Consider the following 26,942-nt stretch of genomic DNA (forward strand, 5'->3'; position numbering starts at 1 on the left):
GAATTATGTAATAAAAAAGCTCACCACTTTGATATGCGAAAAGGAACTAAGATGTCTAAAATATTAAAACGACTGGAGTAGCTATGCCCTTATATCCCGATGTTAGTTTAAGGCCAAATGAAAAGGCTAGACTTGAATTTCAGTTTCCGTGTGATGAGCCCGAGTATCTTTAGAGAATGTTGGCTTAAGAGCTGAGCTCAGTAGCAGAGAAAAAGCAGGAGGGGGTCAGGAGGTACGACGAGAGAAAGACCTCTGTGGCTTTTTCATGACAGATCTATGCTCAAGCAGGGCTAAAAGAACAGCAAGAACAGGGAATTCCAATGACAACATGCATAATAATGCCAACGTAGACTGACACGCAACATGCACTTCATATCACAGTGCACAACTGTGACAGGCATATTGAAGTGGACAGGCTTCTGTTGTTTTTTTTTTTGTAAGAGAGAATAGAAGGAAAGAGAAGGAAGAAACTGATGGAGGATTTAGAATGTTGACAATTCTAATATTTTTATACATAACTGCATGTAAGAGCCAATGAGTAATTAGCATATTTATTAAAATTGTGTCAATTAATTATAATTTCTAAGCCATAAATCATGTGTTTCGGTAGCAAAACATGACATCACCATGTTTATTGGATGTAACTGGTTGTGTTTGTGTCAGTTTTTTCAAAGCTCACATTTGTGTTGAACAAAAGTAAAACTTCCATTAACATTAATTACTCCTGCAAAATAGTCATAATAAAACCAAATACATAACAACGCCTTTCAGAATCCGGAGCAAAACATCATATTTTAAAAATCATTACCCCTTTGTGCTTTAAATTGAACATGTAAAGTTACTTTCAACTACAGTTGTCAGATAAAGTTACATTTTCAGCGAGGAAGGATTGAGAATCAAATGATAGATAGATTTTTCTCTCAGAAATATATTTTTGAAGGGAACTCATATATACTTGAGTGCTTCAAACTCACACTACCTTGTGTGTGTCTAATTACATTGTACTGCCATGTACTGGCACTTTATTTGCATTTAAATGGTGTAGTTAGCAACTGTGAAATGATTCCCTTAATAGGTAGTTCTACAGTTTAATCTTAAACAATGTGTTTCTGTAGTTGATTCATTTTAGAGTTTCAGTTTATTTACCTGCAGTTTGTAGTGAGGCAGAAATGTGACGTACAACCAAATGTTGACAAAAAGCATAAATATGTCAGGACTGTGCTTGACTCTATCAGCCTCGTTACTTTCCGCTGCTAACTACGGTTAGCGAGGATGGACACGAGATCTTGCTTTTCATCCTTGTGTAGAATCTGGTCAAGATGTTATTGATTTGAAGTGGGAGCCTTTAACTTGATCAACTCATGTCAACCAATTAAGGGCTTAAAGACATTGGTATTGATCACACAGGAAATATAATTAAAATACCTTCAATATTGATTCCATATTATTCATGTGGATGAAGACAGAGGAAAGAGGCCAGAGACAGAAGGAGAGAGGACAGGCCAGCAGATGAAACAGCGAGATAATTTCATGATGACATTATTGACACCATTTTGCATCGATGCACAATGAGCGTGTTCATGCATGTGTGTGTATGCAGATCCCAGAGAGATGTGTGCGCGCGTGCTACCTGAGGTGGACTGTCTGTTCCGGCGAGGGGAGCGGGTGAGGCGCTGGTATGGATCAGCAGCTCCATAGAGATCAAGTGTCGACATGCACAACAGGATGGTTTTCTGCATGTAGTCCACCACTGCGAGGCCGTTACAGTTTCCAAACGCCAAACTGGGCACAAAAAAACACAGCAAGAAGGCAGACACATGGAGACGTCTTGCAGTCACACGAACATTAAGCTGGCAGATTAATTTCGCCGCGTTGTTCTCAGTGACATTAAAAGTGCAGCATGTAGCATTATCAACACTGTCAAATTAACTGTGACTCTTCGAAGTAATCATTGTCAACAAAAGCCAGTCCCTCACTAATGGTGTTGCTGTTTGAAAATTAGGCTCCAATATTTCTCCATCAGACTCATAGCCGCCTATTGCCCCTCTTCTCTGGAGCCTCTCACTGTTAAACTGTTCAGGAAGCGCCAGCATACCCAATTTCTTTTGAACGTCTCTTCTGATCTTTTTTACAGCTGTCTAAAGTTCATCTCCTGTTTATCTATTAGCTATATAATAAAGCTATGCATCTTTGTATGGGTGTTTGTGTGTGTGTGTGTGTGTCTATTCATGTTGTGAATAGCTTTAGAGAAGAGGCCTCTGCCTTGACCCACGAAGACTGTTTGAAAAAGAGCTGTGTTATTAGCGCCTGCCCACATACAGGATCTGTTATTCACAGACAACAAATACAAGTGCTTCTACAGCACAGTCACTGAACTCCTCTAAACCATATTTTGTCAAATTTAGATCGAAAAATGTATTAAAAAATGTCAAAAATCAAAGAAAGTGAATGGTTTGAAAAGTTTGTTTTCAAATTTGCTTTTTGAACACTTCTTATTTTCCATCAAATAATAATCATAATCAAAATCTTCCCATTTCTTATGATATGTCCTGCCAATTAATAAACAAGGACACACAGATGATCACATGACCTCCTTGGTGAAGTGAAAATCCAACAGAAGAATAGAATAGTTCAGCTGGCCATCCAGGCGGTCTTAGTCAGAATCTGGGTCAGATAAGCCCCCCCATTAATAGTGTGAAGGGTCCAGATATTGCTATAAAAGCTGATGTCTGCTCTGGTTCTTTGTAAGACGTAACATCCCTTTAATTAATACGTTCTAATTAGCTGTCAAGTCTTTCATCAGATAAAAGCATCTGCATTCTGGTTCTTTTGGCTGAAATACAGGTGGTGATTTACAGGCCGTAAGCAGAGTTGATGTCCAGGCTGGTGATCTGTTGTGGGGGTTCTCCATCCATCCACAGCAGCTGGATGACCAGCTCTGCCTGGTAGCCAGGGGGTACCCGGACCGCGCGATCCTTCACCCTGAATCAGACAAAAGAAGAGGTTAAGGTTCGATTTGATCTGTTGAGAGGTTTTTATTTAGTGGTCTACACATTCAGTTTTTACAGTTTAAAAACAACCCCAAAACATTATTGTACAACGTTATTATGCAACAGCTTACCTTATGTAGACCCGCCTTTCCCCATGTTCATTTTAGATTGTACTCAAATTGCACTTTGACCTGATGCTTCATCTTTACTTGTATTGTTCACAGGCTACCTGACATCCTGTGTGCAACCTCAAGTTTGCCAGTATGGACTTCTTTCAACTTTTGCCTGATCTCCTAAACGCTCCCTGCTATCGGTTAGTGATTGTTACAGAATGTAGGACACAGCAGGGAATAAACACATTAGACTGCAACAGTGTCACTTGGCTTTGGAGGCTTTGCATTGAATCAACAATCTCCTATCAAACGTGACTGGTTCCTTCATGAAAATTCAATGGATAAGTGGGCATCAGTAGCTAATGGCTAAATGGCCTGCGTGAATGGAAATGTGTTTGAAATTCTAGAAGGACAGAAATGTCTGCTTCAAATGGGCACTCATTTCCTTCTCTATTACAAATGACATTCTGGTACAAACAGTAATGCATCACCTCTGAAAATGTTGCAGACATATTCTTCATCTAAATGTCAAGAAAAAAACATGATGACAAAGAGTACACCGCAGTCTGTACTGACTGATGTTCAGACTCTGAGTCTCATAGTCATTTATCAAGGGCACATTCAAAATCCAGTCCAAATTAAAATGTAATTGATACGTTTGGTTTGTTTCCGATCTAAAAACGTCACCGGACTCGTGTGTCCTCATCACTTTCTTCTTGTGCCGATAATTAAGGATAACTCTCATGTTCTCAAGCACAACTGGACCACATTTAGATGTTTGTCAAAGTGAGCATACTTCAGGCAGGGGAGACTGTCTTTGTTACTGTCTGATGTCCCACTGCCAGGGCTTGCTGGGTGTTGGTGGTGGGTTTGGGGTGAGTGGGAACCGGACTCTGAGAAGCAGGGATTGTTTTCGTTTTCCGACGGAGACATGACATCCTCTGACTCGCACTGCAGACGCACCTCTAGTGACTGGGGATGACACATACAAAAGTGTGAAAATTGCTTTTCAAGCCATCATATTTTTTTGTACATTTTTTTTCAGTACGTTTTACATTCAGTAATCCAGAAAATTGATGTAGTGTTGTGGCAGATGCCTGATAGTATTTAAATGCTCCAAAACAAAGAGTTATTGGCTTTTTTTTTAGACAACACAAAGCTAAAAAGATGTAAAAAAAATACACTGTTATATTATTATAACTCATTTTAACTCACTCAACGCACCAAATGACCCCAATGTCCCTGCTGTCTCACTCACCACTATCTGAGTGTTGGCTTCATATTTGCTGAAGCGATACAGAATGATGTGGGCAGAGATCCCAACTACACAAAAGATGCGACTCTGGGGACACCAGTTGACCATTTGAACCGCAAAGGGGTCTTCCTCCACTAATTCAGCTGCTCGGCCCTCACCGGGCTTTGGCTTTTCGAACACTTTGGAGGTCTTCAACTTGTACAGCATCTGTAGTGTGACTAAATAGAGAAATTGGTTATTGCCAGTGGAAAGGAACACGGGAAATTGTTAAAATGGGGATGATGCAGTGAGGTGGTGCTGTGGTGTTATAGGAACATTGTATCAGACTGTTGCTACAGAGATAAAACTTATTGGTAGGATAAGTGAATTGTTGTTCCGGGACTTTCTGGGATTTTTATGATATAATAAAAAGATAAAGCAGCAGCTTTGTGCTTTAAAAGGCACACCAGCTGCCTTTGCTTGGCTTTGGTTTTGTGGTGTCATCCCATTCTGCGCCATCAACATAATATTTCCTCGAGATGCAAAATCTCCTCTCCGTTGGTGAGCTAACGATATCATGCACCACTAAGTTTGGTACATCTGTTTAAAAGGTATTAGGGAAATGATCCAAGAATGATTATCAGTACCTGATTTATAAACCAGTGCACCTAAGTGTTTAACACCAAACAGAATTGTATTTTCAGGAATTAATATTGAACATCATCATTACCCGTGCAGTGTGTGTAAAACAAGGATGAATTTGCCAACAGGACAAATGACAAATCTAAAATGTGATAACTTGTTTCTTGTCAGCATTCGTGCAGTCATCATCTCTAACCAGCATATTATTCCACAACTATTAGCTGCAACGCAAACAAAATATTTAGCACAGACAGACAATAAACCAGCCCATGAGCATAAATCTTGTTGTTTTATTTCTACGATACCCACAACACAAGAGTAGCCATCTGTGAAAGTGACAGTGGACTCGTGAACCTAATTAATTGTGGAGTGAATGAATTGATTGAAAGAGCCTATTTGAGCATGTAGTATAACAATGAGATAACCAAGGACAGCAACAAAGACTAACAGACTTACTTGCAGATGCGTCCCAAAATTTAATTGATCCATCAGCATGTCTGGACAAAGACAAAGAGAACTTTTTTTTTTTCATTCAGGCAGAATTAGCATAATAAATTCCAAAAACAAATAAATCAAGATATTAAAGGACCAGTGTGTAGGATTCAGGGGGACCTATTATCAGAGATGGAGTATCATTTTCACGTCTTTCATTACATTAGGATATTTAACTTTGTATTTATGGCATTTAATGTTACAGCTAACGATATAAAAAGACACAAGAAATGTAACAAGGAAAAAAAGAGTACCGACATGAAACAAAGTCTGTCAGCAGGAATCTACTCCAGCTATCAGCGACCACAACACCTTTAAAACATATCCATTTTGGCCCAATATGGCTGAACCGCTGTTCATAGCTTGTGTGATCACTTAAGAACAACATTTCTGCCAATCCTTTTCAGTACATCATGTCCCCAGGCTGTTCTGTGCTTGTTGTCCTGATGTAAGCTAATTTATAAAGCACTAAAAGGACAAAATGTAAATCAATATCATCTGGTCCTACTATAGAATGAGTGCGGACACAAATAGAGATTCTCTTTTAATGGCTACCGTCGATGCAGCATATTTTCCCTCGACAGATGGTTGCAAAGACATGAGACACCAGTGCAGACTAGTTATCCTGATCCGTCTGGCCGGAACAGGATGTGACAGTCCAATTTCATCTTATACATGAAATGAGATGTGTTTTTGGAAGATCATGTGAACTAAGAATACTCCAACGAAGAACCGGGCAGCATAAAATACCTTCAATAAACAGGATTACTGGAAGTCATGCATTGTTCCTGCAAATTTAAAACAGTGCGGTAGACATTTTTGACCTACCCTGTGATGATGATCTCTGGGTAGGTGTGCGAGCCTAACGTCCACATTCCTCCAGTAATTGGCCACTCCTGTCATATCAGAGACAGACTTTTTTATTTTTCAAAAACCTAATTACATCTTCTTTTGCGTTGTGCATCCATTGTGCCATTTGTTAGCCACTTTACCTGCCAGCTTTTAGTTCTAAACACATGCATTCATCTTCCAACATGAAACAATAATCCTATTTTTTCTTTGACAGCAGAAAACATTTATAATTCTGAACAGGAATCAAAAATTCAGAATAACTGACATCAAGCTTAGACGAAGGAATTTCTCTCGCTCCTACCTTTTGACTGTAGCCCGTCTTCTTGTGTTTCGCTCCTATAGAGTAGAGGATGGGAATGATGTCGGGAGGACAGTCTGCAAAATAGGCGGTGCAGGTAACTGGAGACTCATGGATGTCCATGGGGTAAGGGTTCTCAAAGACAGGGAAGCTGTAAGATATGTACATACTGTATGAGATTCCGTAGTGCAGGGGTGGACTTGCCAACAGATATAGTCTTGGTGGGCCAGTACGATTTCAGCAAAGACTGTCCACATTCACTGTGATATTCTGTTTTGTGTAAAACTCTCTTTACTATTGCATTTGTCACCATCATGTCCAAAGGTTTTGGGGACAGATGAACTGATCACTTGTGGTGCTGAAGGACATTCATGGGATAATGCTTGAATTATTGTAAATGACTTTTTTTTAGTATCAATTATATATTTCGTGGTGCTATTTGTCGGACAGGCTCAGTAAAGGGAAGATCAGCCCATCGTTGGTTCCATCCAGGCAACTATCACTTTACTGGCCCAATCACATCCAGCTAAGCCTCACCACGCCACCCCAACAGCTTGCACTGTGGGAGCGAGGCAAAGGGGGCTGCTCAGTAAGAAGAGATGGAAGATGGTGATAAAGATGGAGAAGCCAGATGGTGCAGAAATGCTACAAATCAGAAAGTTCAGAATTTTCAACAGAACTGATATGGAGGCTGCCATATGTGCCAAGTTCACAGATATATTTGCAGGGATAGGGGCTGCAGCAGCACCTTTGGCAGCAAGACATGGGAGGCCATGCCCATGAGGGCGAGCAAGAGGGACAGCAGGATGACTGCACGACATCAACGGAGCCAGTTGAGGACAGAGTGGTTGTGGTATATGAACTAACTAGGATGATTGGAATTGTTGGGTCTGATTTGGAGCGGCACGGTGGTGCAGTGGTCAGCACTGTCGCCTCACAGCAAGAAGGTTCCAGGTTCAAGCCCCAATTTGGGCACGGAATCTTTCTGTGTGGAGTCTCCATGTTCTCCCTGTGCCTGAGTGGGTTCTCTCCAGTACTCCAGCTTCCTCCCACAGTCCAAAGACATCAAGAGGGGACGAGGCTGACTGATACTCTAAATCACAGGTGTCAGACTGATCCAGTAAAGGGCCGTGTGGCTGCAGGTTTTCATTCCAACCAAGGAAAAGCAACACCTGAATCTACTTAAATCAATCAAGCTGTGTCCACACACCTCATTGGTTGGATCGGGTGTTGCTTTTTCTTGGTTGGAATGAAAACCTGCAGCCACACTGCCCTTTACTGGATCAGTCTGACACCCCTGCTCTAAATTGACTGTAGGTGTGGCTGTGAGTGTGAATGGTTTTCTGTCTATATGTGTTGGCCCTGTGATGGATTGGTGACCTGTTCAGGGGGAACCCCACCTCTCGCCTGAAGGCTGCTGGGATAGGCTCCACCCCTTCACGACCCTTATGGATGGAATGGATGGATAGATGGTTCTGATTTGACCATTCAATGCCTGGATTTAAAGTTTATATTAGTGATGATTGTGAGTGTCTAGTAAAATTCTACAGAAGGACGATAAGGTTAAATACTTGGCAGTAACTCAACGGGGTGAGTGTGTTTTGAATAGAAATAATTCATTGAGATGTAAAGCCGTCGGGTGGAGGAGAAACACAGGAGGAAACAGTATGGAGGATGTGTACTCCACCGACAACTCTGATCAGGGTTAAGTATTCTGGTACTCTCATGCACGGTACTTAATTTACAGCTTTGTAGTGGCTTTGAGGAATAATAAAGTAGTATTTATGGGGACCGCACGGAAACAGGTGGGTGGCATGTACCTGAATGTGAATGTCTGGGCTAAACATGCCAGTCTGCCCCTGCTGTGGTATATGATTATGACACCAGAAAAAGAATAAAGTTCAAGTAAGGTGACAAAAATAAGAGACATCAGCATTAGCTAACATGTTCCCTGCTTTAATTTCTGGATATATTAGACATACATTAATCCTAAGTGGACGTTTCTTTTTGCTTTTATCAGGAGCTCTTATCCATTTTAATGCAAGAGCTTTTATTAGGTAGCCTAATTAAATGGGTGACCTAATTTATACCAAAGTGATTTTGCAGTTATTTAAATGTGTTCCCTGGCCTCAGGTGTTAATTTGTCAAAACTGAACCGCATCACCACCCTCACCGCATTATTACCCTTGCCTCCCCCTTAATTCCCTCCAATAATAATACGTTAATTTAACTGGAGTGGCAAAATTTCCACCCTGAAAGCACCCATGTCAAGTCTGCAGTCATAGGCAAACACTTTGACCTCTGTTTCTACCCTTTTTTTAAATGTTGACTGTCAAAAGGTGCAGCTAAACGATAATTAATAAGCTCTATGATTTGCCCGTCGGGGGTGTCAGGTGACGTGTAAAGATTCGGCACCAGTCACATAGAACTCGCAGCAGGAGGGTGAGTTCATATCTGTCAAACACATACTTGCTCTGTGTCAGATCCACCACGATTAAGTCCTTCTCCAATAGCACCACCACGGCATAAGGCTCCTGGACCTCTGTAAGACACAAAGCCTCATCTTCATCCATTATATCATCAGATTTGTGACACTTTTTTTATATTATCATAAAATTATTATATTATTCATCACATAAACTGTGATACAATAAGAAAACAGTGTTGCACTCTGAGTGACCTTGACGAAGTCCAACATCCGAAATGGGAATTGTAGAAAAATAAAATGTACCTAAAACCATAACTGTTAAAAATGATACAGCTGTTATTGGCAAATTCATCAAACCACAGAATGCAACTCAAAGACATAACTAATAAAACCCACTGGACAAAACAGATTACATAAAACAGTGTATGTTTTGCCAGTAGCTGTTTATTCAAAAAAACAAAACCACAGCTCCCAGCAGTGATTACCTTGATTTCAATCACAGCGAGCAAGGCATTTCTGGTTTAATCCACATTCTTCTTAGTAGATGACAGTAATTATTTTCAGTGCCAGTGTCCCTGTGTTATCTGATTATTAGCAGACGCAAACAACAACCACCAGGCCCATTTTCATAAAACTTGATGAGGAGATGAAGTATGGGCCGAGGTAAGCATGGAACCTGGTAAATCTGAACACTATTTTTCACTTTTTATAACAATACAAGATGGTCTGAATGTTAGGGCGCTGGGATGAGTCAAAGTGATCCAAAATATTTCTGTTAAACACATCCTCATGGCCCCATTACTCTATGTGCTGACTTTTTAAGAACCAGCTCTTTGAAGCTAAATAAAACCACACTGAGATGAACCTTGACGACATGTAGAAATGCTTTTACAGCTGCTTTGAAGCACTTACCATTGTTATAAGGAGTCTCACAAAGAGCCAGGAACTCTACAATAGGATAGTCCATCTCCAGCACTGTGATGGCCTTGCCGTGCATTATGGTTAACGTTGGCCGCCGTCCTGCCTTGTCATATGAAAGACCTCCAGAGAAGATTACAAAAGGCTCGCTGTCGTGGAGGAAGAAACAGGACTTCAGAAAAAGCTTTCTTGGTCTGCCTTGAACGATAGTTGGAACTGACCAGGCAAGTAATGAAATAAATGAACAAAGGAATGACCATAAGTATCAGTCAGTCAGTTAAAGACATATCAAATTAAAAAGGCATTCATTTCATTATCAGGGGCAGCGTGGCTCAGCGGCATAGTGGCTGTCTAGCAACCGGAGGGTCGCTGGTTCGATCCTCACTTCCCTTGGTGACCATGTCCAAGTGTCCTTGAGCAAGATACTGAGCCCCTAACTGCTTCTGATGGCCCTGCCCTGCTTCTAACCCTAACTGGCGACCTGCCCAGGGTGAACCCCGCCTCTCGGCCAATGTCAGCTGAGATAGGCTTCAGCCCCCCGCGACCCCTAACGGATAACCAGTTTCAAAAATGGATGGATGGATAAATTCATTATCTGGCCCTTGTCCCTATCAAAAAAGAGCCAGCTGAAGGTATTTTGACTACAGGCTTAATCAGACTGCCCAGATCAGATTTGTGGCACATCCAGGTAGATATTAATACTGTCTGGACAGCATGAAAATGAAATAAAAAAGAACAGCCTATAAAATCAGTCTAGACACTCAAATTGGATGTCCCAGCATCTTTTGTATCACTCCCAACCCTCGTCTCCGCAGCTACCGGCCACCTGGGCATCGTAACAGGTCGGACTTTGTAAGGCCACAAAGCCTGGCAAATGTTTCCAAGTGCAATTTAAAACTGGCACGTCATCTATTTTCATCAAAGGTCTGAAAATAACATGTTCTTTTACAACCTTGTGATTGTGACTGCAGACCAGCTTCCTCTGTTGCTGGGTTCATCTGCTACATTCTACACCGCGACTTAGTGACTGTTTGCAGGGCAATATGAAGGGGCTTTTTCATGGAAAGCAGTATCACCAGCATGCATGGTTACTGACATCTATGTTTCCATAGCAACCTATGTAGATAGGTTGGTGATGTCTGGACAAAACAAATCTGATCTCAGCACTTGTAAATAAGAGTGGAGAACAGAGTACGGTTGTACGGCCTCAGTGAGTTTTTATGCGTTAATTAAATATACAGCTCAGTGATTCATTACTTAAATCCCTTTGTTTTTTTAAACTGTAAATCTGTAATTCAATCACCACACTTAAGACAATTATTAAGTAATTTTCTGTTAAAAATATATTTTTTTTTTACTTCTGTTGGTGATTTTTAATCTTTGCACTCAATTATTACATTGCCTGAGAATAAACAGTCTTAATGTTGTGCTGTGATTGGATTCAAATCGTAAGAGCACAACCAAAACCATAAAAGTTAATCAGCAAATCTCTACCTGCATTTTCATTTAAAATAGAACCCACCTGCTCCTTGAGGTCTTGTACTCCACTTTCAGTATCGGTTTACACGACTCCTTCCTCGCATCCTTCTGGATCTTTCCTGAATCACATAAAAAATAGCACCGTTTACTGTAAACATCCTTTAAACCAATTCACATGCGCTGCCACATAAGCAGTAACATTAAACAGGTGTCAGCTTCTCTTCTGTTGTTCCATTTCCCAAATTATGAGCACGTTGAAAAGGACAATTTCAAATATTCACAGGGGACGAAATGAACAAAACTAATGAACTGGTGAAGTGAACAAACTGCCTCTAGAAGAGACGCTTTCAAAGTGGGAGACGGGCCTCCCCAGGGGGCCGCCAACAGTTTCAGGTGAGGCTTATTCATTGGACGTGAAACAATATCAAAATCACATCATAAATGTTAAGTGATTTGATTAAGGAGATACAGAAGTTGGGGGGGGGGGATTTTACTGTTTTCACACTTTCCTTCGGGACAGACTTGCACTGTGTAGTCTGAAATCCCAGCATCATTACGCTACATAGGCTTCATGTTGAGGGTCTCTGGGATCACATATGATCACGATCATGGAGGCATCCAGGAACTGGAGCGGGTAAGGGGGATCAGGGGGCTCCTTATTTCAAGCTCTGTCTGAGGGGAGCTGAGGAAACTCATTCTGAGAAGCAAATATTTCAGATTCGGAGTGCTGACTTTGGAGCACCCGCTGGCATTTTTTTCTGCATCTCAGCTCTTGTGTCTTTGTGCGTTCATCATTTCATTCTGGATCCACACCAAAGGCTACACTTGCTGACCAAACCTTAGGGGGTAGGGGGCAGGGTATAGATGGTGAGGCAGGTCTAATGATGATGATAGGGGTGCCGGACAACTTCTAAACTTGAAGGGCAGTCAGCATGATGTACCTTTTATTTGCTGCGCTCGGCTTCCCTGGCCAATCCTTAGTCTTTGTGCTTATGTAGATCAAGTCAGGACAACAACAACATGCTGCTTGTGAAGAAAATCTGACATGTATGTGTGTGTGACTCATGTATGAGAACTTCTGGGATCCCTTTGCTTTGAGAGGAAATTAGAGTCAGCTGTTATCACCAGGGACTGGGGTGAAAATCAGGTGCGAGTCTGACAGACCCTGCATTATTTAAAGAAGAGAAATCTGGGTCTTCTCTACTTCAAAGTCTGATCTCGACACAGTTCTCTGGGAGTGTGGTACGGCTCCAGCAGAGGAGATTTCTGAACACATGACAAGAAGAGTTGTTGATGCTCATCATTCTGGAAAGGGTCCCAAAACAATTTCTGTTTGAACTCCGTTATTCTCCCCAGGATAGGTTGACCAACAAAGGATCACAGCGAGGCAGGTGTGTAATAGTCCAGGAGGAAACCACAGGCCTCTCTTGCAGTGCCTAATGTCATTGTTCATTCATCATCAAAGGAAGACTGAACAAAAATGTTATTCAAAGGAAATGGAACGTTGTCGTCCGTCTACAGCTTTCTAAAAGCCAAGATAAGCCAGAGGACGATCAGAAAAATGCTCTCAAAACAGAACTTTCTGGCTTGAAGGAGACATTTGATGATAAACATTGCAATACTGCCTGAGATCCTTATTCCAGCTGTAAACCGTGGTGATGGCAGCGCCATGATTCTGGACTGCTTTGTTTGCTGCAGCACCACCTTTATTAGAGAGAAAGTGGACTGGTTTTGAGTCTCACCATGAGGGAAGGTGACCTGGATTGGCTTGGTGGTGTTTCTTAGGTTCCACAGGGTCAAGCTGCCATCTGAGTGACTGCACATGAACTGCTTCCCTTCATGATGCCAGCTGACCGAATGGATGGCCTGCAACCAGAGGAGAGGAGATTTAATCACAAAATTAAAAAAAATAAACTCAAAAAATTGTTTAAAAAGAAATGTATTAACAAAGGCTAACAGTTAAAAGCAATCACGGCTCACTTTTGAAAAGATCTCAGTGGATGCTGATATCAAACTTATCATATCAAGTCTATGTGGATGACGAATGAAAACCAGGAATGGATACTAGCAAGAGGAAGAGACTGTTTTAAATACATGGCAGCCTCCGCCATCAGTGTACACGCGTGTGTCAACAGCAGAGAGAATGAGATGAAATAAAGTAGTGTTGAGTACCACTAAGCTCGAGAAGCTGCTGTGTATTTAAGTCCATTAACCATTTCTGCCTCTTAATGCATCCACAGCGTGCGTGGTGGAACTCACCTCATCATAATAGATTCTGAAGTCAGCCTTTTTGCCCCTGAGGTCCCACTGTACAATTGTCCCACTCTCAAACCCGATGAGAAGCTACAGGAGGAAGTGAGAAAATGTAAAACTACATGATATGACATAGAATAATGAACCCAGCGTGCACACAGAGCACCGGTGTAATTATAGCAAACGTTGCAGTAATATAAAGCGCCCCCCCCCATCGCCTCTTTTGGTCTCATCCCTCTTTTCAGGATGTTCTTCTTTTTTTTACAGATGCTGTATCTTATGGGAAATAATTTTGTAGTTGGCAATGATTCTCACAATTGAGCGTGCAGCCAATTTACTTCACTACCTGCATGGTGCGTCTGCTTTCAGCCGGCAAAACCATGGTGGAGGTGAGATAGACAGGAGTGAATGAGGATTTCAGTTAGCTTAATTATTGCCTGTTGTTTTGTGGTAGGAACAATGCTTGATGAGACAGCTTTCATAAGGATACACATTTTCAGTGCTCTGCTTATGTGTTGTCTGGGCTTTACTATACAAGCACAGAACTGAACTTTACCATATCAGTAATCAGTGATTTTTATTCTTCTTTAAAATCAGTATCAGGCTCAAAAATCCATTACGTGCCGTGTCCTAATCTCTGGGACATGTTTGTTCTATCTTATATTTGTTGTCTCAGATATTGAGCAAAATTAGTTGTTTTCATGGACACATACTCTTAATAGGCATGGTTACCTATAACAATATTTACTAAAATGATTTATTTTGTAGCACACAATGCATAACCGCACATGTAAACCCCCTGTAGATCTCACCCATTTTTTATGTATAACCCATCATTCTCCCGCATGCACGTACGATTATAAAAATCGTACACACAAACATGCACACCACAATGTGGGATAAGAGGAGAGCAGAGTAGACGGAATCAAATCAGGGGAGATGGGGAGTGATGCTGGATGGGGATCGACAGAGAGCAGGAAGCTGATCTCCTGCCGAGAGGAACGGCTGAGTGAAATCTCAAATCTTAACACGAGGAAGCAGGGGGCAGGTGGGGGTCGAGAAAAGGCCGTGCACAGTTTCCACAAAACAGCCGCAGCAAAACACGAACTACACTTTATATCCTCAAAGGTATATAGATCCAGATCTTCCTTGGCACGCTATCTTTGCATTGCCTTTTTATCTACATAGTAAATTCACCGCAAAGGTGTACTCGTATTTGTTAATTTGACAATTTTGCAAGTTTGCCTGAGACATTTCTCCCGTGCGGATGCTGACTCACAGAATGTTATCAGTTACTCCTGTGCCTCTCCTGCTGTCATAATGTCTGCTGGAAAAGCCTATTAAGTGATTCAGACTACAAGAGTGCAGGATAAGTCAGACAAACAGAAGTGATATAACAGTGGCTTATCATTTTTTGGTTATGATTTTTTTTTTGCAGACTAAAACACTAACTGTTTACCAAATTAACCATTTTTATTTTGTCCTCAAATGTTTTTAGCTGCTTCAAAAGCAACTGGGAAGTGGGACATCTGAAGGGGGAGAACAAACACCTGTCAAACTGGGGAAGGAAGTATGAAATCTCAGAGAAGTATTAAAAGCGTGAAAGGTGAGAAATATATTTGGCCCATGCAAGAAATGAGTTGCATTGTACTCATAACTGACAGAAATCATTTGGAATTTTGACTTCCTGGGTGATTTTCTTGAAAACTTTGAATAGAGGTGGAGCATGGAACAACCGGGAACACCTTAAAGATGCAAAGTTTTGGGGAGATACGCTTATTAAATACATTTATCCTCTTGTTTGGCTTTGAGGAGGATGCGTTTAATAAGTGTATTTCCCCAAAACTTTGCATCTTTAAGGTGTTCTCTGTTGTTCCATGCTCCACCTCTATTCAAAGTTTCAAGAAAATACACGAATCAAATACATTTATCCTCCTCAAAGCCAAACAAGAGGACAGATACCCCTCTATCAACTGCACTGGAGGAGACTTAGGGAGCCGAGACCCTCGGAGACTGTCTGACAGCTCGTTAGCTTAGCACAATGAATGGTCGTGGGTGGCGTCAGCATACTCAGTGTAACCATCCTCATCCAATCTTACAAAGTTGACCACGATAACTCGTAGCAGTTGCTTTTCGACTCATCAACAAACGTAGCCTCTGTGGCTCTCAGCTCCCTCATGAAAGTGTGGAGGGTGGCAAATACGCACATTTCCTACAAGGTTTCTGTGTTCTTTCAAGGTTTGTTTCAAACGTTTGGATAAGTCCTCCCATGTATGACGCCAAATTGCAGGGGGTCTAATTGATACATACCAGAAGGTCATGGTATGTAAATTTTCATTTTTCAATTCTTCATGTAACTCCTGGCTGAGGTGTGTGCACTCTTCCAGAGCACTTATACTCTGCAAAGTGATCATCATTACCAGCAGGTAGTTTCTTGTGTAGGACGGGTGATGAGACATAAATGTCTATCCCCCACTGTTTAGTTTGCTGTCTTCCTCCACATTCTTACACTCATAATACACAAAGCTAAATTAAAATTAAAAAAAATCAGAAACAAAATGAAAAGGCTATAAAAATGTCACGATTATTATCCTGAAACTCAAGGTTCTACTCTTTAAGGGCAGTTCCAGTCATTCCTTGAAATGCTGCACCCTCATTGTCTTTCTTCCAGGAAGTGATGGCAGCTGTGAGCTTGCGTCTCGCTTTTATGTCTTCACAGCTTGTCAAGACTGGTTTCACCCAGAGGCAGTAAAATCCATTGGGGAAATCAATAGGCTTCTCAGTGACCTCACTTTTACAGCAATCGCCACATGCCACTTTTTTTTCTCCCCTTCCAATTTGACTGCAGCTCGACCCTGAAAAACTCAATGTTGCTCAAAGGCTATTGTCTCTCAAATCTCTTTCATGAAAAGAAGAGCAAAAACATGAAAGGGAAACATGAGTAATAAGAGAAATATATGGATACGGTTTTACATTTGTAGATGGTGAAAAAGGAGCAACTGAAAATAATGGAAGATAAGAAATAAAGCAGTTCATATGGAGAGAAATAGGAGGATGTTAGGGGAGGGATACGTGACAGTCAGGCAGTGATTTGACTGAAAGCAGAGAAGTGGAAAAAGGAGAAACCCTGTGGTTCAATTGTTTGGAGAAAGCCGGTTGTGTTGCTGGTGTATCTTTTATCTACCTACTCACCTTGCCTTCATCCTTCGGGCTGTCACTCAAATGCACTACAGGTCCTGGATGAGTTTTCGTTGATCTAAAGGATGAGAGGTGGGAGAAGAAGAAAAAACAGGAATAGTAATGCATGGTAGCAATACAGTCAGAACGCGACTACAGCCGTGTACTTTACTGACCTCAATTTCGTTTTTAAGACATGAAATTAACCCAATTGCCATTTACAGACAACACAAGAAGGGGGAATAATTCATTAATAATGATATCTGGTTGTCTTTTATTGGTCTGTGATTTCAATTAAACAAGCCAGAGAATTTTCATGAAAACCTGTGTAGAGATGATCTGACTTAAGGCGAAGGTAGTGGTTTTGTTTTTTTTTACTTTTACAATTGATTTTTTTCATTCATGTGCCATTTACTGCAAATAATACAGAGCCTTTTTGGATCAAGCCCAGATCTTAATAAAGTTGATTTATTAGTGTCTGCTGGCTCTGGCAGATGTCTCCTCTCCAAGTGAACTTCCAGTTTCACGTTTCTGTCCGAGTTTCTCACAACAATTCTCAGTGTCCTCACTGACTCAGCGATTATTGCTTCAAATTAATGTCGTGAACAAATAGAAAAATAGCAGTTGTCAACTTATAATCATGACAAATGCATGCATGAAAACGTCAATGCATATAATCCAGCATCAACAATATGACTTCAACACATGTGATCCAGGTGTGTGGAGCGTGGGAGTGCCCGGATTTCTTCTCTCCTCCCCCACCTCTTATTTTTGGCACACTTTCTTGGACTGTTCCAAATTTTCAAACTTTTTTTTTTTTTTTTTTTGGCGTTCTCAACTGCAAAGTTGTTAAGTTTTGCAAATGTATGCAACTGCCAAAATTAAAGCACGATAAGGATTTTGGTCGACTAAATCTCATCTATGTTATCTGTCTCTATAGTGAGAATAAAAAAATTACAGCATACAGGTGTCCACTTCTATTGTGTGCATGTATTTCCTTGTGTGTCCGAGTTGCAGAGATTTTTGAAATAAAAAAGGTCAAACCACCTGTCAATAGTTGGAGTTACACAAACGCAGAGGACATGAAAATATTACTGTCTAGCAACCTGATGGAGCCAAAACTCTCAAGTGCAAGGTGAATTCCACTCCTCCAGCTGTATCTCTGCGTCCAATCTGACACTGCCTGCTTGATCACCAACAGAGGCTCAAATCTGGAATATTTTTACATGGTGGCTGAAATGTGAACTGACCTATAAAGCTTCAGCGAAATGTGAATGACATATTCAGATGGGCCTGTTTAGTCACGCCTGCTACTGCTGGAGGCCGATAAACACATAAAACCACAGCTCACAACACATTTCCATACGGCATTAAATTAGTGCAAAGTTAAGGTAATAACAAACCATCTGCAACACACAACAATTATTACTGGAGTGCCACAATGGGTGAATGCAGAGTGCTAATCTTGCTACAGCAGCCCTCCAGCAGGACAAATAAACTCAAATATAGTTTCTAATTTAACATGCATTTTAGAGATCTTGCGCTGTATAGCAGCTAACTCATCCTTTACACTGACGCAGCTGCACTGTGCCATGAATGACAGAGGGAGTTCTGGATTTTAAGTTTCTGACTTGCTGAGAGGAAAATGTTCACAGCAGTTATTGAATTTTAGATAGAGAGACACATAACTAAGGGCAGAGTCTGACAGCAATTTTCCCGGGCTGAAGAAAGACTTCACACTGTGAAGACCAATATCATCACCTTGTTAAAATAAGTGCCTAAGTCATTTTTTGACAATGTTGTTGTTTTGTTTTTTTTTGCTTAAATCAACAATTTATGATAGAGGCGGCACGGTGGTGCAGTGGTCAGCACTGTCGCCTCACAGCAAGAAGGTTCTGGGTTCAAGTCCTGGCTCGGGCAGGGGATCTTTCTGTGTGAGTCTGCATGTTCTTCCTGTTCCTGTGTGGGTTCTCTCTGGTACTCCAGCTTCCTCCCACAGTCCAAAGACATCAAGAGGGGACGAGGCTGATTGATACTCTAAATTGACCGTAGGCGTGACTGTGAGTGTGAATGGTTGTCTGTCTCTATGTGTTGGTCCTGTGATGGACTGGTGACCTGTCCAGGGTGAACCCCGCCTCTCGCCCATAGCCACAGGGACAGCCCCCCCCCCGCGACACTTAACAGGAATAAGCTGAAGAAAAATTCAGATTTGTTTCCTTTTTCCCCAGAGTGATGTGGTTACAAATACTTGAAACAAACATGTGTAATGGAGGCGGAATATTTTCCAGAATAAAAATAAACTTTATCATCCAAAATGAAGGAAATCAGTGCACTGATCAGTAACGTCGCTTCACAGTCACTTCAATTGTCAGCTTTCCCCCCTGGCACGATTATGAAAAAAACAAACAAACAAAAAAAACAATAACTGCCAGTATCTCATGTTGAAATAATTCAACATGAAAACAATTTTCTCTCACAGAAGTTCAAGACATGTGATTCAGAGAAAAAATGACAAGCCTTCCAAAAACAAACTCAGCCTCTGAGACTTTTTCTTTTTTGCCGAGATTGGCAGGCAGCCCTCCCACACACACACACACACACACACACACAAACACGCATCAGTGTTGTGATTGCTGGTTGAAGTTTGAGCTGTCACAATGCAACAAGATGGTTTGGTTTGTAACTGACTTGTGACTGACACTGCAGCAGGGGACTTGCCAGGGTAACACCAGAAAAATGGCGTAGGTGGGTGAAACAGAGAGATAAAAAAAAGAGCAATGGAAAGCAACCGAGCAACATTTGTGTACTTGACGGTGCTTTAACGTGTCACGATGGAACTAAATGTTCAACCCCTGCAAAATACGCAAGTCGATGCCAATAAATAAATAAGAGTTCTGTGTAGAAATCAGCTTAAACACAGGGGTTTGTTGTAAATATTCATTTCCAAATGTTGCCATAATTTGTTAAAATGCATTTTTATTAAAGCTTTGGCTGTTGTTGTTGTTTTTTTTGTGTTGTTGTTGGAGATTTTCTGCAGTTCAATGGATCTCAAAGGGATGGTTATATTTTAGGAGCCACATATAGCAAAACCACCAACATAATGAAGTTGAAAAGAAAAGGCTTTGGTAATAAAGCACACAAACCACTGACACACACCACCAGCATCATCATTTCATCATGACTACGGTCAATCTGATCAATTTTACTGTCACTTTTGCCAACTTTGTGAACAAAATGAGGAAGAGCAACTCACAGTTCAATGGCCTTATTCCACATGATGACATATCCAGATAAAACGAAGGACTCGATGTTGACGATGTGGGTGTTCCCACGCTCCGTTCCCACATACAGCCATTTACTCTGAAAGGGAAGGTGGCAGAACGTGATCCTGGAGGAAAAAGAAACAAAGGAGGAAAGATACCGTGAGGGAAAAAAAGGCACAGACATGTAGCAGCTCAAAACTGCGTGTGTTGTGTTTATCTTGGAAGTGATCAACATCTCCTCCTCAATAATGTGATGAATTATGGGTAGTTACTAGTTGGTATTTACTCGTGTTCAACTCTATTTGAATTTCTAGATATTATCGGTAATTAATTCCTTCTGAGAAAAGTATTTCATGGACTGAAATGCTCTTACTGTCAATACAGTACTAAACTGATACTTCTCCGTTTGGGAGCTGATGGACTGACTCACGTAATAAAAGTTTAATTTAACACTGGGCAGGAATGTTAAAAGCTTTTTTTCCTCCATCAATCAGCACCTCAGCTTCAGCTATTATCAGCTACATTCACTCCAACTGCCTTTTATGTTACAACTCCTGCTTCTCCTTTGTCAGATCAACTTTGAGCCAAGCCGATTGCCTTTCACCTGCTTTCTTTTCTTTCCAGCGCTTCACATGAATGCAATTTGAATAACAGATCTTTTTAAAAAAGGGAGTGTCACTGTCACCTTTGTGAGCACCTCAACCGTTAACGTGGACAGATCCTAGAGACCCACCGAGACAAAGACCAATTTCACTCACCAAGGAAGAACCAGGACGAGTCGATAAAAGACAAATCTGATGAAAAAACAATTCAGTAAGGATATTAAGGAATGGGGATTGAAAAGGAAGTGCTTATTGTCAAGATTACATGACATTTATCCACTGCATTTAACACGTCCCCAACAGATCAGCGGATAACATACTGGACAGAATCGTCTCGCGATAAAAGAAATTAGCGATGTCTCCATAATGAAGTCGGGCGATTTCTGAATGTCAGACAGTCGGTAGTTGGTGGCAAGAATGGTTGTGAATGTTTTATCAATGTCAGGTCTTACCGGAAATGACGAACAAACCGGAAACATGACACGGCGTGATTTTCTTCTGTGACTGTGGCTTGGCCGTCCTACGATGTACGTGTAGTTGAAAGGACGGTGTTACACGTCTTCTGTGCGTCTCTGTCTCAATTTGGAGTAATGAATGCAGGTTTTAATTTTAATTTTCCCCAATTTCCACACACTTGTACCAAGAAACATGGGAGATTGTCCTCAGTGTCTCAACAGGAGGAGGGCGAGCAGTTATGTCTCCTACAACATGCATTTAGCCTCAGTACACCATATTTACATTTTTCTTTAAAGTTCAAGAAAGATTTCTTTCCCTGATCAATCTTTCTGTATCTTTGTGTCAAATTCTATAGTAAAAGGTGAAGGGAACATTTGCATATTTGCCAGTGTGGTGCAGGGATTTTGTTGATTTGTGCGAACCTCTTCACACTGATTTCCTTCATTATCTACGGAGCAATAATATTGAGAAAATGACAAAAGAAGACAAGTTTTTGGGCAGAATACAGTCTCGGAAATGGTGAGAAGATGACAGCGAGGACAAGTAGGGATGAATACAGCTCGAGAGGCCAGACTGGGGGTGTGGTTTTGACTGCAGACAGTCGGAACAGGCACCGTCATCAGGCTTTACAATTATCCATCAAAGAGGACATGAGGAGCTGGTTAGCCACCAGTTGACTGAACCAAATACCATTCATGAAAATATAGAGATTCATCGATCAGGTGACATTAGACAACAAGTAATCTTGTCATTTACTTTGCATTCAACACACAGAATTAAAACAAAGACTCCAGATAATCAACACATGACTATAGAACACAATCAAATGCATCCAGTGTTTCATGACATGCTCATTTTTTTGGACTAAATTTTTCAATTTTCTTTGTACCGACAGTAGGACAGTCAAGGAGGAGTGGCAGGCACGAGATGTGCACTGACAGCTACCACAAAACAATTCTCTCCACCACTTCCAGTGATTCATACATTATTCTAGGGGGATTCTGAGGGGGTGTGAAGGTGCTAATTGTTAGAGGTTCAGCCTAGAGACATGGAGCTAAATGGCAAGTCACTGCCCCGCCTCTGACGGATGATTCATGATGCCCTTTTTCTCCTTTTATCTGAGAGCATGATTCACTGTCGTGCCGCTGAGAGTGAGAGATGCCTCCTACAACATCACACAACAAGACAGGTAGAAAGTTCTTCTGTTATCCAAACATCATTCCCAACCTTCACATTGTGTGGGCATATGGATCAGAAGAGCTACGAATCTAAACTATGAAAACAGAAAACATTTGAAGTGGTTCCCGTTTGGAAAACATGCATTGCGGCCAGTATTAAATTGTCCCCTATTTAAGATGGTAACATTTTATCATTCTATGTAGTAGGGGTTATTTTGATGCAGGGCCTCTGTATTGGGCTAAGAATACCACTCAAAGCCCAGCTCTTTCCTTGGCTGTTGTGTACGCATTCTGTCTGGGTGTGTTTGTTCTCTAAACACACACCCGTACATACACACACACACATGCGCGCTGAACACGCACGCACTCACACAGGGCAGCAGAGAAGAGGAGCTACCACATCAAAAGAGACTTTTGGTTATACTTGACATGACAATGATGACAATTCTCATTTTCGATAAGTGCATCATCAGAGCATCTTAGACTGCTCTCCTTCTGAATCGAAATGAATGAGCTACAAAAGCAAGCAAACTGTCAAGACCAACCAGCCGCTCCACTCGAATATAAGTACCTGTCCAGCAGTGAGTCTATTGACTTCAGCAGTAGAGGAAAGAAAAGCTTAAATTATGCAACAGGCTTAAGGGATCTAAAGTCCTGTCTCAACTGCATACAGAGAAAGAGGATAAACAGGGTTTTATGTTATCATTTTAAGACCAATTATACAGTTTTAGTATGTTTCATACGTGTGTCGTCAGTATCCTTTCCATGTGTGAGTGAGTCTTGTCCTCGCCTCATGTCAGTCAACTCTCGCCCTTGTCTGACGCTGCTGCACAGCTGCAGATCATCACCTTCGTCACACTGCCTTTGAGGACTCTTGGCTTTCCTTTGTAACCGCGCTTGGCAACGTCATTGGCTCCAGTAAAGACTCATGCTAAGTGTCTGCATTAGTCAAGCTTCATTCCTAACTCCTGGTATGAGTTTCAAATCTACGTCTTGCCTTGCTCCTCACCATCTTTCCCCTCTTCTTACATTTCAATGCCACTATCAGGAACCATCACGCCAAACCTCCAGACCACACCATAATCAATCCCATGACCATTTTCAAGAATTTGACACATCATCCACCTCTCCAGCTGACAATAAACTTCTAAAAACTGCTCAAATGTCTTTGGGTCCACCCCATGGGTCCAAATTGAAACAAACCCTGACATTTTGTCCCATTACAGGCTTTGTTCTAAATCCTACTCCTAGATTCATTCTGCATTCTTCATTAAAAATCCAACTGATTCACATTCATCACGAGTTTCAGATTGTTAAGAATAACTTTGTTGGCTCGGGTATGAATAGTGATCACAACGAACAGGAAACCATCAGTTACCTGCCCTTAGCGCTACATTTCTGCATCCTTGCTCCACGGGGGGTTCAGTCTTTAGCGACAAACTATTAACATGATGTATGTTTCCTTTCTAGCAATATTATTAGAAATAACCCCATCAGAGCAGCATGGCTCTGGAGGCAGAGTGGCTGTCTAATAATTGTAAGGTTACTGCGCTGATCCCATGCCGAAGTGTCCTTGAATAACACATTTTACCCCTAATTGCCCCTGATGAGCTGCTTGTGTGTGTGTGAGAGAGAGAGAGAGAGAGAGAGAGAGAGAGAGCGTGTGTGTGTGTGTGTGTGTGTGTGTGAATGAGACAAAAACCACTATGAGTCCTGTGTAGGTAGAGAAGGCTCTACATGAACACAAGCCATTTATACCCTCGCTGTTATGCAGACAATAGATACCAATTATATTTATCAATGAATCTGTAAGAGATCAGTTAGACAGTTGCTGGGGTAAGTTCTGTTATGATTTGGTATTACCCTTTAACACTGAAAATAAAAGGAATTTACTTTTCAAGCGCATATTCTGCTCCATCTGGTTCCGTCAGAGTGCAGTCACATTGAATTAATAAATGACCTTGCCTATGCTACAGTTGCCATTAAGCAAAAATCTAAGTTGGAATGAATAGAATGTTTTTCTTGAAGACAGAGAATAAGAACAGAAAATGTTGGGAGCACATTTGTTCAACTTAAATACAAGACATTTCATAAAAGATTAGATGGGGAATATGGAGCCTGAAAGGTCAATAACAATAATGATTCATTCTCATGTTACTCAACGTCTCTCACGTGCTGTGAAAACGTGATGTGAAACATCCAAAGACAGGTGGGGTTCAGAGGTTTCTTCTTCCCTTTCCTTCTGATGTAATGAGACATTTAGGAAAGAGCGAAATATTGGAGAAAAACTTTGAAACTATTGAGGTAAGCAGTGCTCTGTTGTGTCTTGAGTACAGCCTTTTGCCAAATTTTTAAACCATAAGTTTGATTTCTTGTGCCTCCATTTTAGTTCAGGTAACATTGCTATTTTTCTGTACAGTGTGTAGCACTTAGGTTCAGCAGTTGTAGTATGGCAAAAAGGGTTTAGCAACCAAGAAGTAAAGAGGAATCAAAACAAGAGCCCAATAACGGGCCATAACACTGAAGTGGGTCCCTGTTCCACAGACCACACAACTCTTGCTATTTTGTGCTGATGGTGGTGGTGGTGCATGTGTCTCCTGGATGGTCGAGTAACAACTGTGACACATTTGCCTAAATTGATGTACCTTTTCCTAAAAACACTGCTTTTACAGCTTTGCTCCAATTTGAGCTACCTTTGGCAATGTTTTTACCAACTTCTGCATTTGGAAGTTGACCCATTTTGAGAACCAAGAGGAGAAATTGTTTCCAAAAAACTAGCATCAGCATGTAGAGGCCACTGTTTGCTATTAAAGTTTAATGATGGAAAGCAGAGATTGAGCAGTCTCTGCTGAGAAAAAGCAAAGAGCAAAGCAATCTCTTACCACTATGTCCCACAGAGTGCTACTCAAAAGCAGAAAGTGCTCCTTTTTTATTGGTTATAGAGAGTGAAGAAGTGTGAGATTCAAGAGACAAGAAATGCAGAATTTTTTTTCCCCCTTAAAACACAAGGTATTGAGAGTCTGGGTCATTTGGGATAATTTTCTGTTTTTTTGCTTTTTTAGGGTGCACTGGTCCTCTCTGGCAATCTGATAACAAAGGAGCTCCAAAACCTGACTTTTCTCTTTCTTTGCCAGACCACAGTGATGCTCTGCCTCATCTGCAAGAGCTCAATAAATACTAACACTCTGGAAGTTGTTGAAGTTTTTCATTTGAACCAAAAGTACAAGTTAGACCAAGCTCATCCGCTGTCATACAGAGGCTGACTGGCCAGCTTCAGAGTGGTAAACCAGCTGATGCCTGTTTGTAGAAGCCACATGAAAAATAACTTACAACCTTTAGCCTCATCCATATGAGTAAGATCTTCTTCCTCTGTCCACACAAGACACGGAGCACAGTATCAGAATTAATCCCCATACAGCAACAGACTTGAAAATGCAAACCACATGACCATCTGTGTACACTGGGCATGTCTGTGTGTCATCAGGAAGTCAAGATGAGCCAGGAGAATTACCAGCCTGCCAGTTTTCCAAGGTGTTTGGGGGCTACACTGTAGCTGTGCGGATGCATGGCAGGAACATAGTAAAAGTTTTGAAATAAAACCTTGGACGCAGGCCTTGGTGCTACAAGACAGTGGCGTCTCATGAAACAAGGGGGCTCGAGATGGGAGAGCCTCCATGTAAGAGATACTGTACTTTTTCAGACAGACTAAAAAAATAAAAAAAAAAATAAAATAAAGGAGAGGCAGGAAAGTGGACCCAGTCTGGTCCTGTCAACACAGTGAGTAGTGGTGTTGTGACGCCAGGGTTCTGGAGCACAAAGAGCACTGAGGCCAAGTGGTGTGAGTGATATCGTGTGGAGCTCTCTGAGGCATTGGTGAAATATATATCAGACTACATGGTGGGGTTTGGAGAACTCAATCATGAGCGCCTGTCAGAATATATGACTGTGACCTATGACAATCACGCCTGTCTTCTGCCGGGGCTAGACGTGTGGTCTGTGTGCGCATGTGTAGATGTGCACGTTCTTACCTCTCTCTGTTGAATTTGAGTGAATGCAGGATAGCTGGCCGCCTCTGACGGAGATTCCACAAGTGTAGCGTGTCGTCTGCACAGGCTGTGACCAACGCACCCTAGAGACCATCAACAGACACAAAGCTCAGACCCTCAGTAAATTACAGGTGCAAGATACCAAAGATACAATGAAGACCTGGTCAGTATTCATGTCTGACAGATGGCAAAAAAATGCATGTATGTTGTATGTATTTGATGAAGAATGCCGTTTTCATTTTCATCTTTATTGTCTTCTTATTTCTGTTAAATTTGTTCACTTCCATATGTCACAGAACAGATGTGTGGTATGGATTTCCATGAATAAAACAGAGAATATTAACCTCAACACTAGATTTGTTTAGGTGTCTCACCAGGGCTGAAGTTGTGATTGCTGTTTATTAAGATTTTGTAAAAAAAAAACAAAACAAAACAAAACAAAACAGCAATCTGGATTAAAAGAAATTTAAAAGTTAACAGTTGAGATGAAGAAACAAAAACAAACAAAAAAAACGAACAGA

General features: G+C 41.3%; 1 protein-coding gene across 3 annotated transcripts in view; it reads right to left on the minus strand.

Moving 5' to 3' along the window:
- The window catches only part of stxbp5l (syntaxin binding protein 5L), a 140,847-nt gene that overhangs the window by 36,327 nt on the left and 77,578 nt on the right, over nt 1-26,942 (minus strand). For all 3 annotated transcript variants that reach the window (XM_086219784.1, XM_086219783.1, XM_086219785.1), the window contains 15 exons: nt 26,404-26,504; nt 20,130-20,264; nt 16,892-16,955; nt 13,706-13,789; nt 13,189-13,312; nt 11,490-11,565; nt 9,962-10,116; nt 9,091-9,163; nt 6,625-6,772; nt 6,300-6,367; nt 5,436-5,476; nt 4,362-4,576; nt 3,900-4,075; nt 2,857-2,982; nt 1,631-1,782 (listed from right to left, as the gene is read on the minus strand). In XM_086219784.1, the coding sequence (XP_086075910.1) occupies nt 1,631-1,782; nt 2,857-2,982; nt 3,900-4,075; nt 4,362-4,576; nt 5,436-5,476; nt 6,300-6,367; nt 6,625-6,772; nt 9,091-9,163; nt 9,962-10,116; nt 11,490-11,565; nt 13,189-13,312; nt 13,706-13,789; nt 16,892-16,955; nt 20,130-20,264; nt 26,404-26,504 (1,738 nt within the window). The remainder of the gene's footprint in view (nt 1-1,630; nt 1,783-2,856; nt 2,983-3,899; nt 4,076-4,361; nt 4,577-5,435; nt 5,477-6,299; nt 6,368-6,624; nt 6,773-9,090; nt 9,164-9,961; nt 10,117-11,489; nt 11,566-13,188; nt 13,313-13,705; nt 13,790-16,891; nt 16,956-20,129; nt 20,265-26,403; nt 26,505-26,942) is intronic.

This window comes from Aulostomus chinensis, chromosome 12, assembly GCF_037954235.1.
Source record: "Aulostomus chinensis isolate RoL2024-O1b breed Wild chromosome 12, RoL_Achi_v1.0, whole genome shotgun sequence".
Lineage (NCBI taxonomy): Eukaryota > Metazoa > Chordata > Actinopteri > Syngnathiformes > Aulostomidae > Aulostomus > Aulostomus chinensis.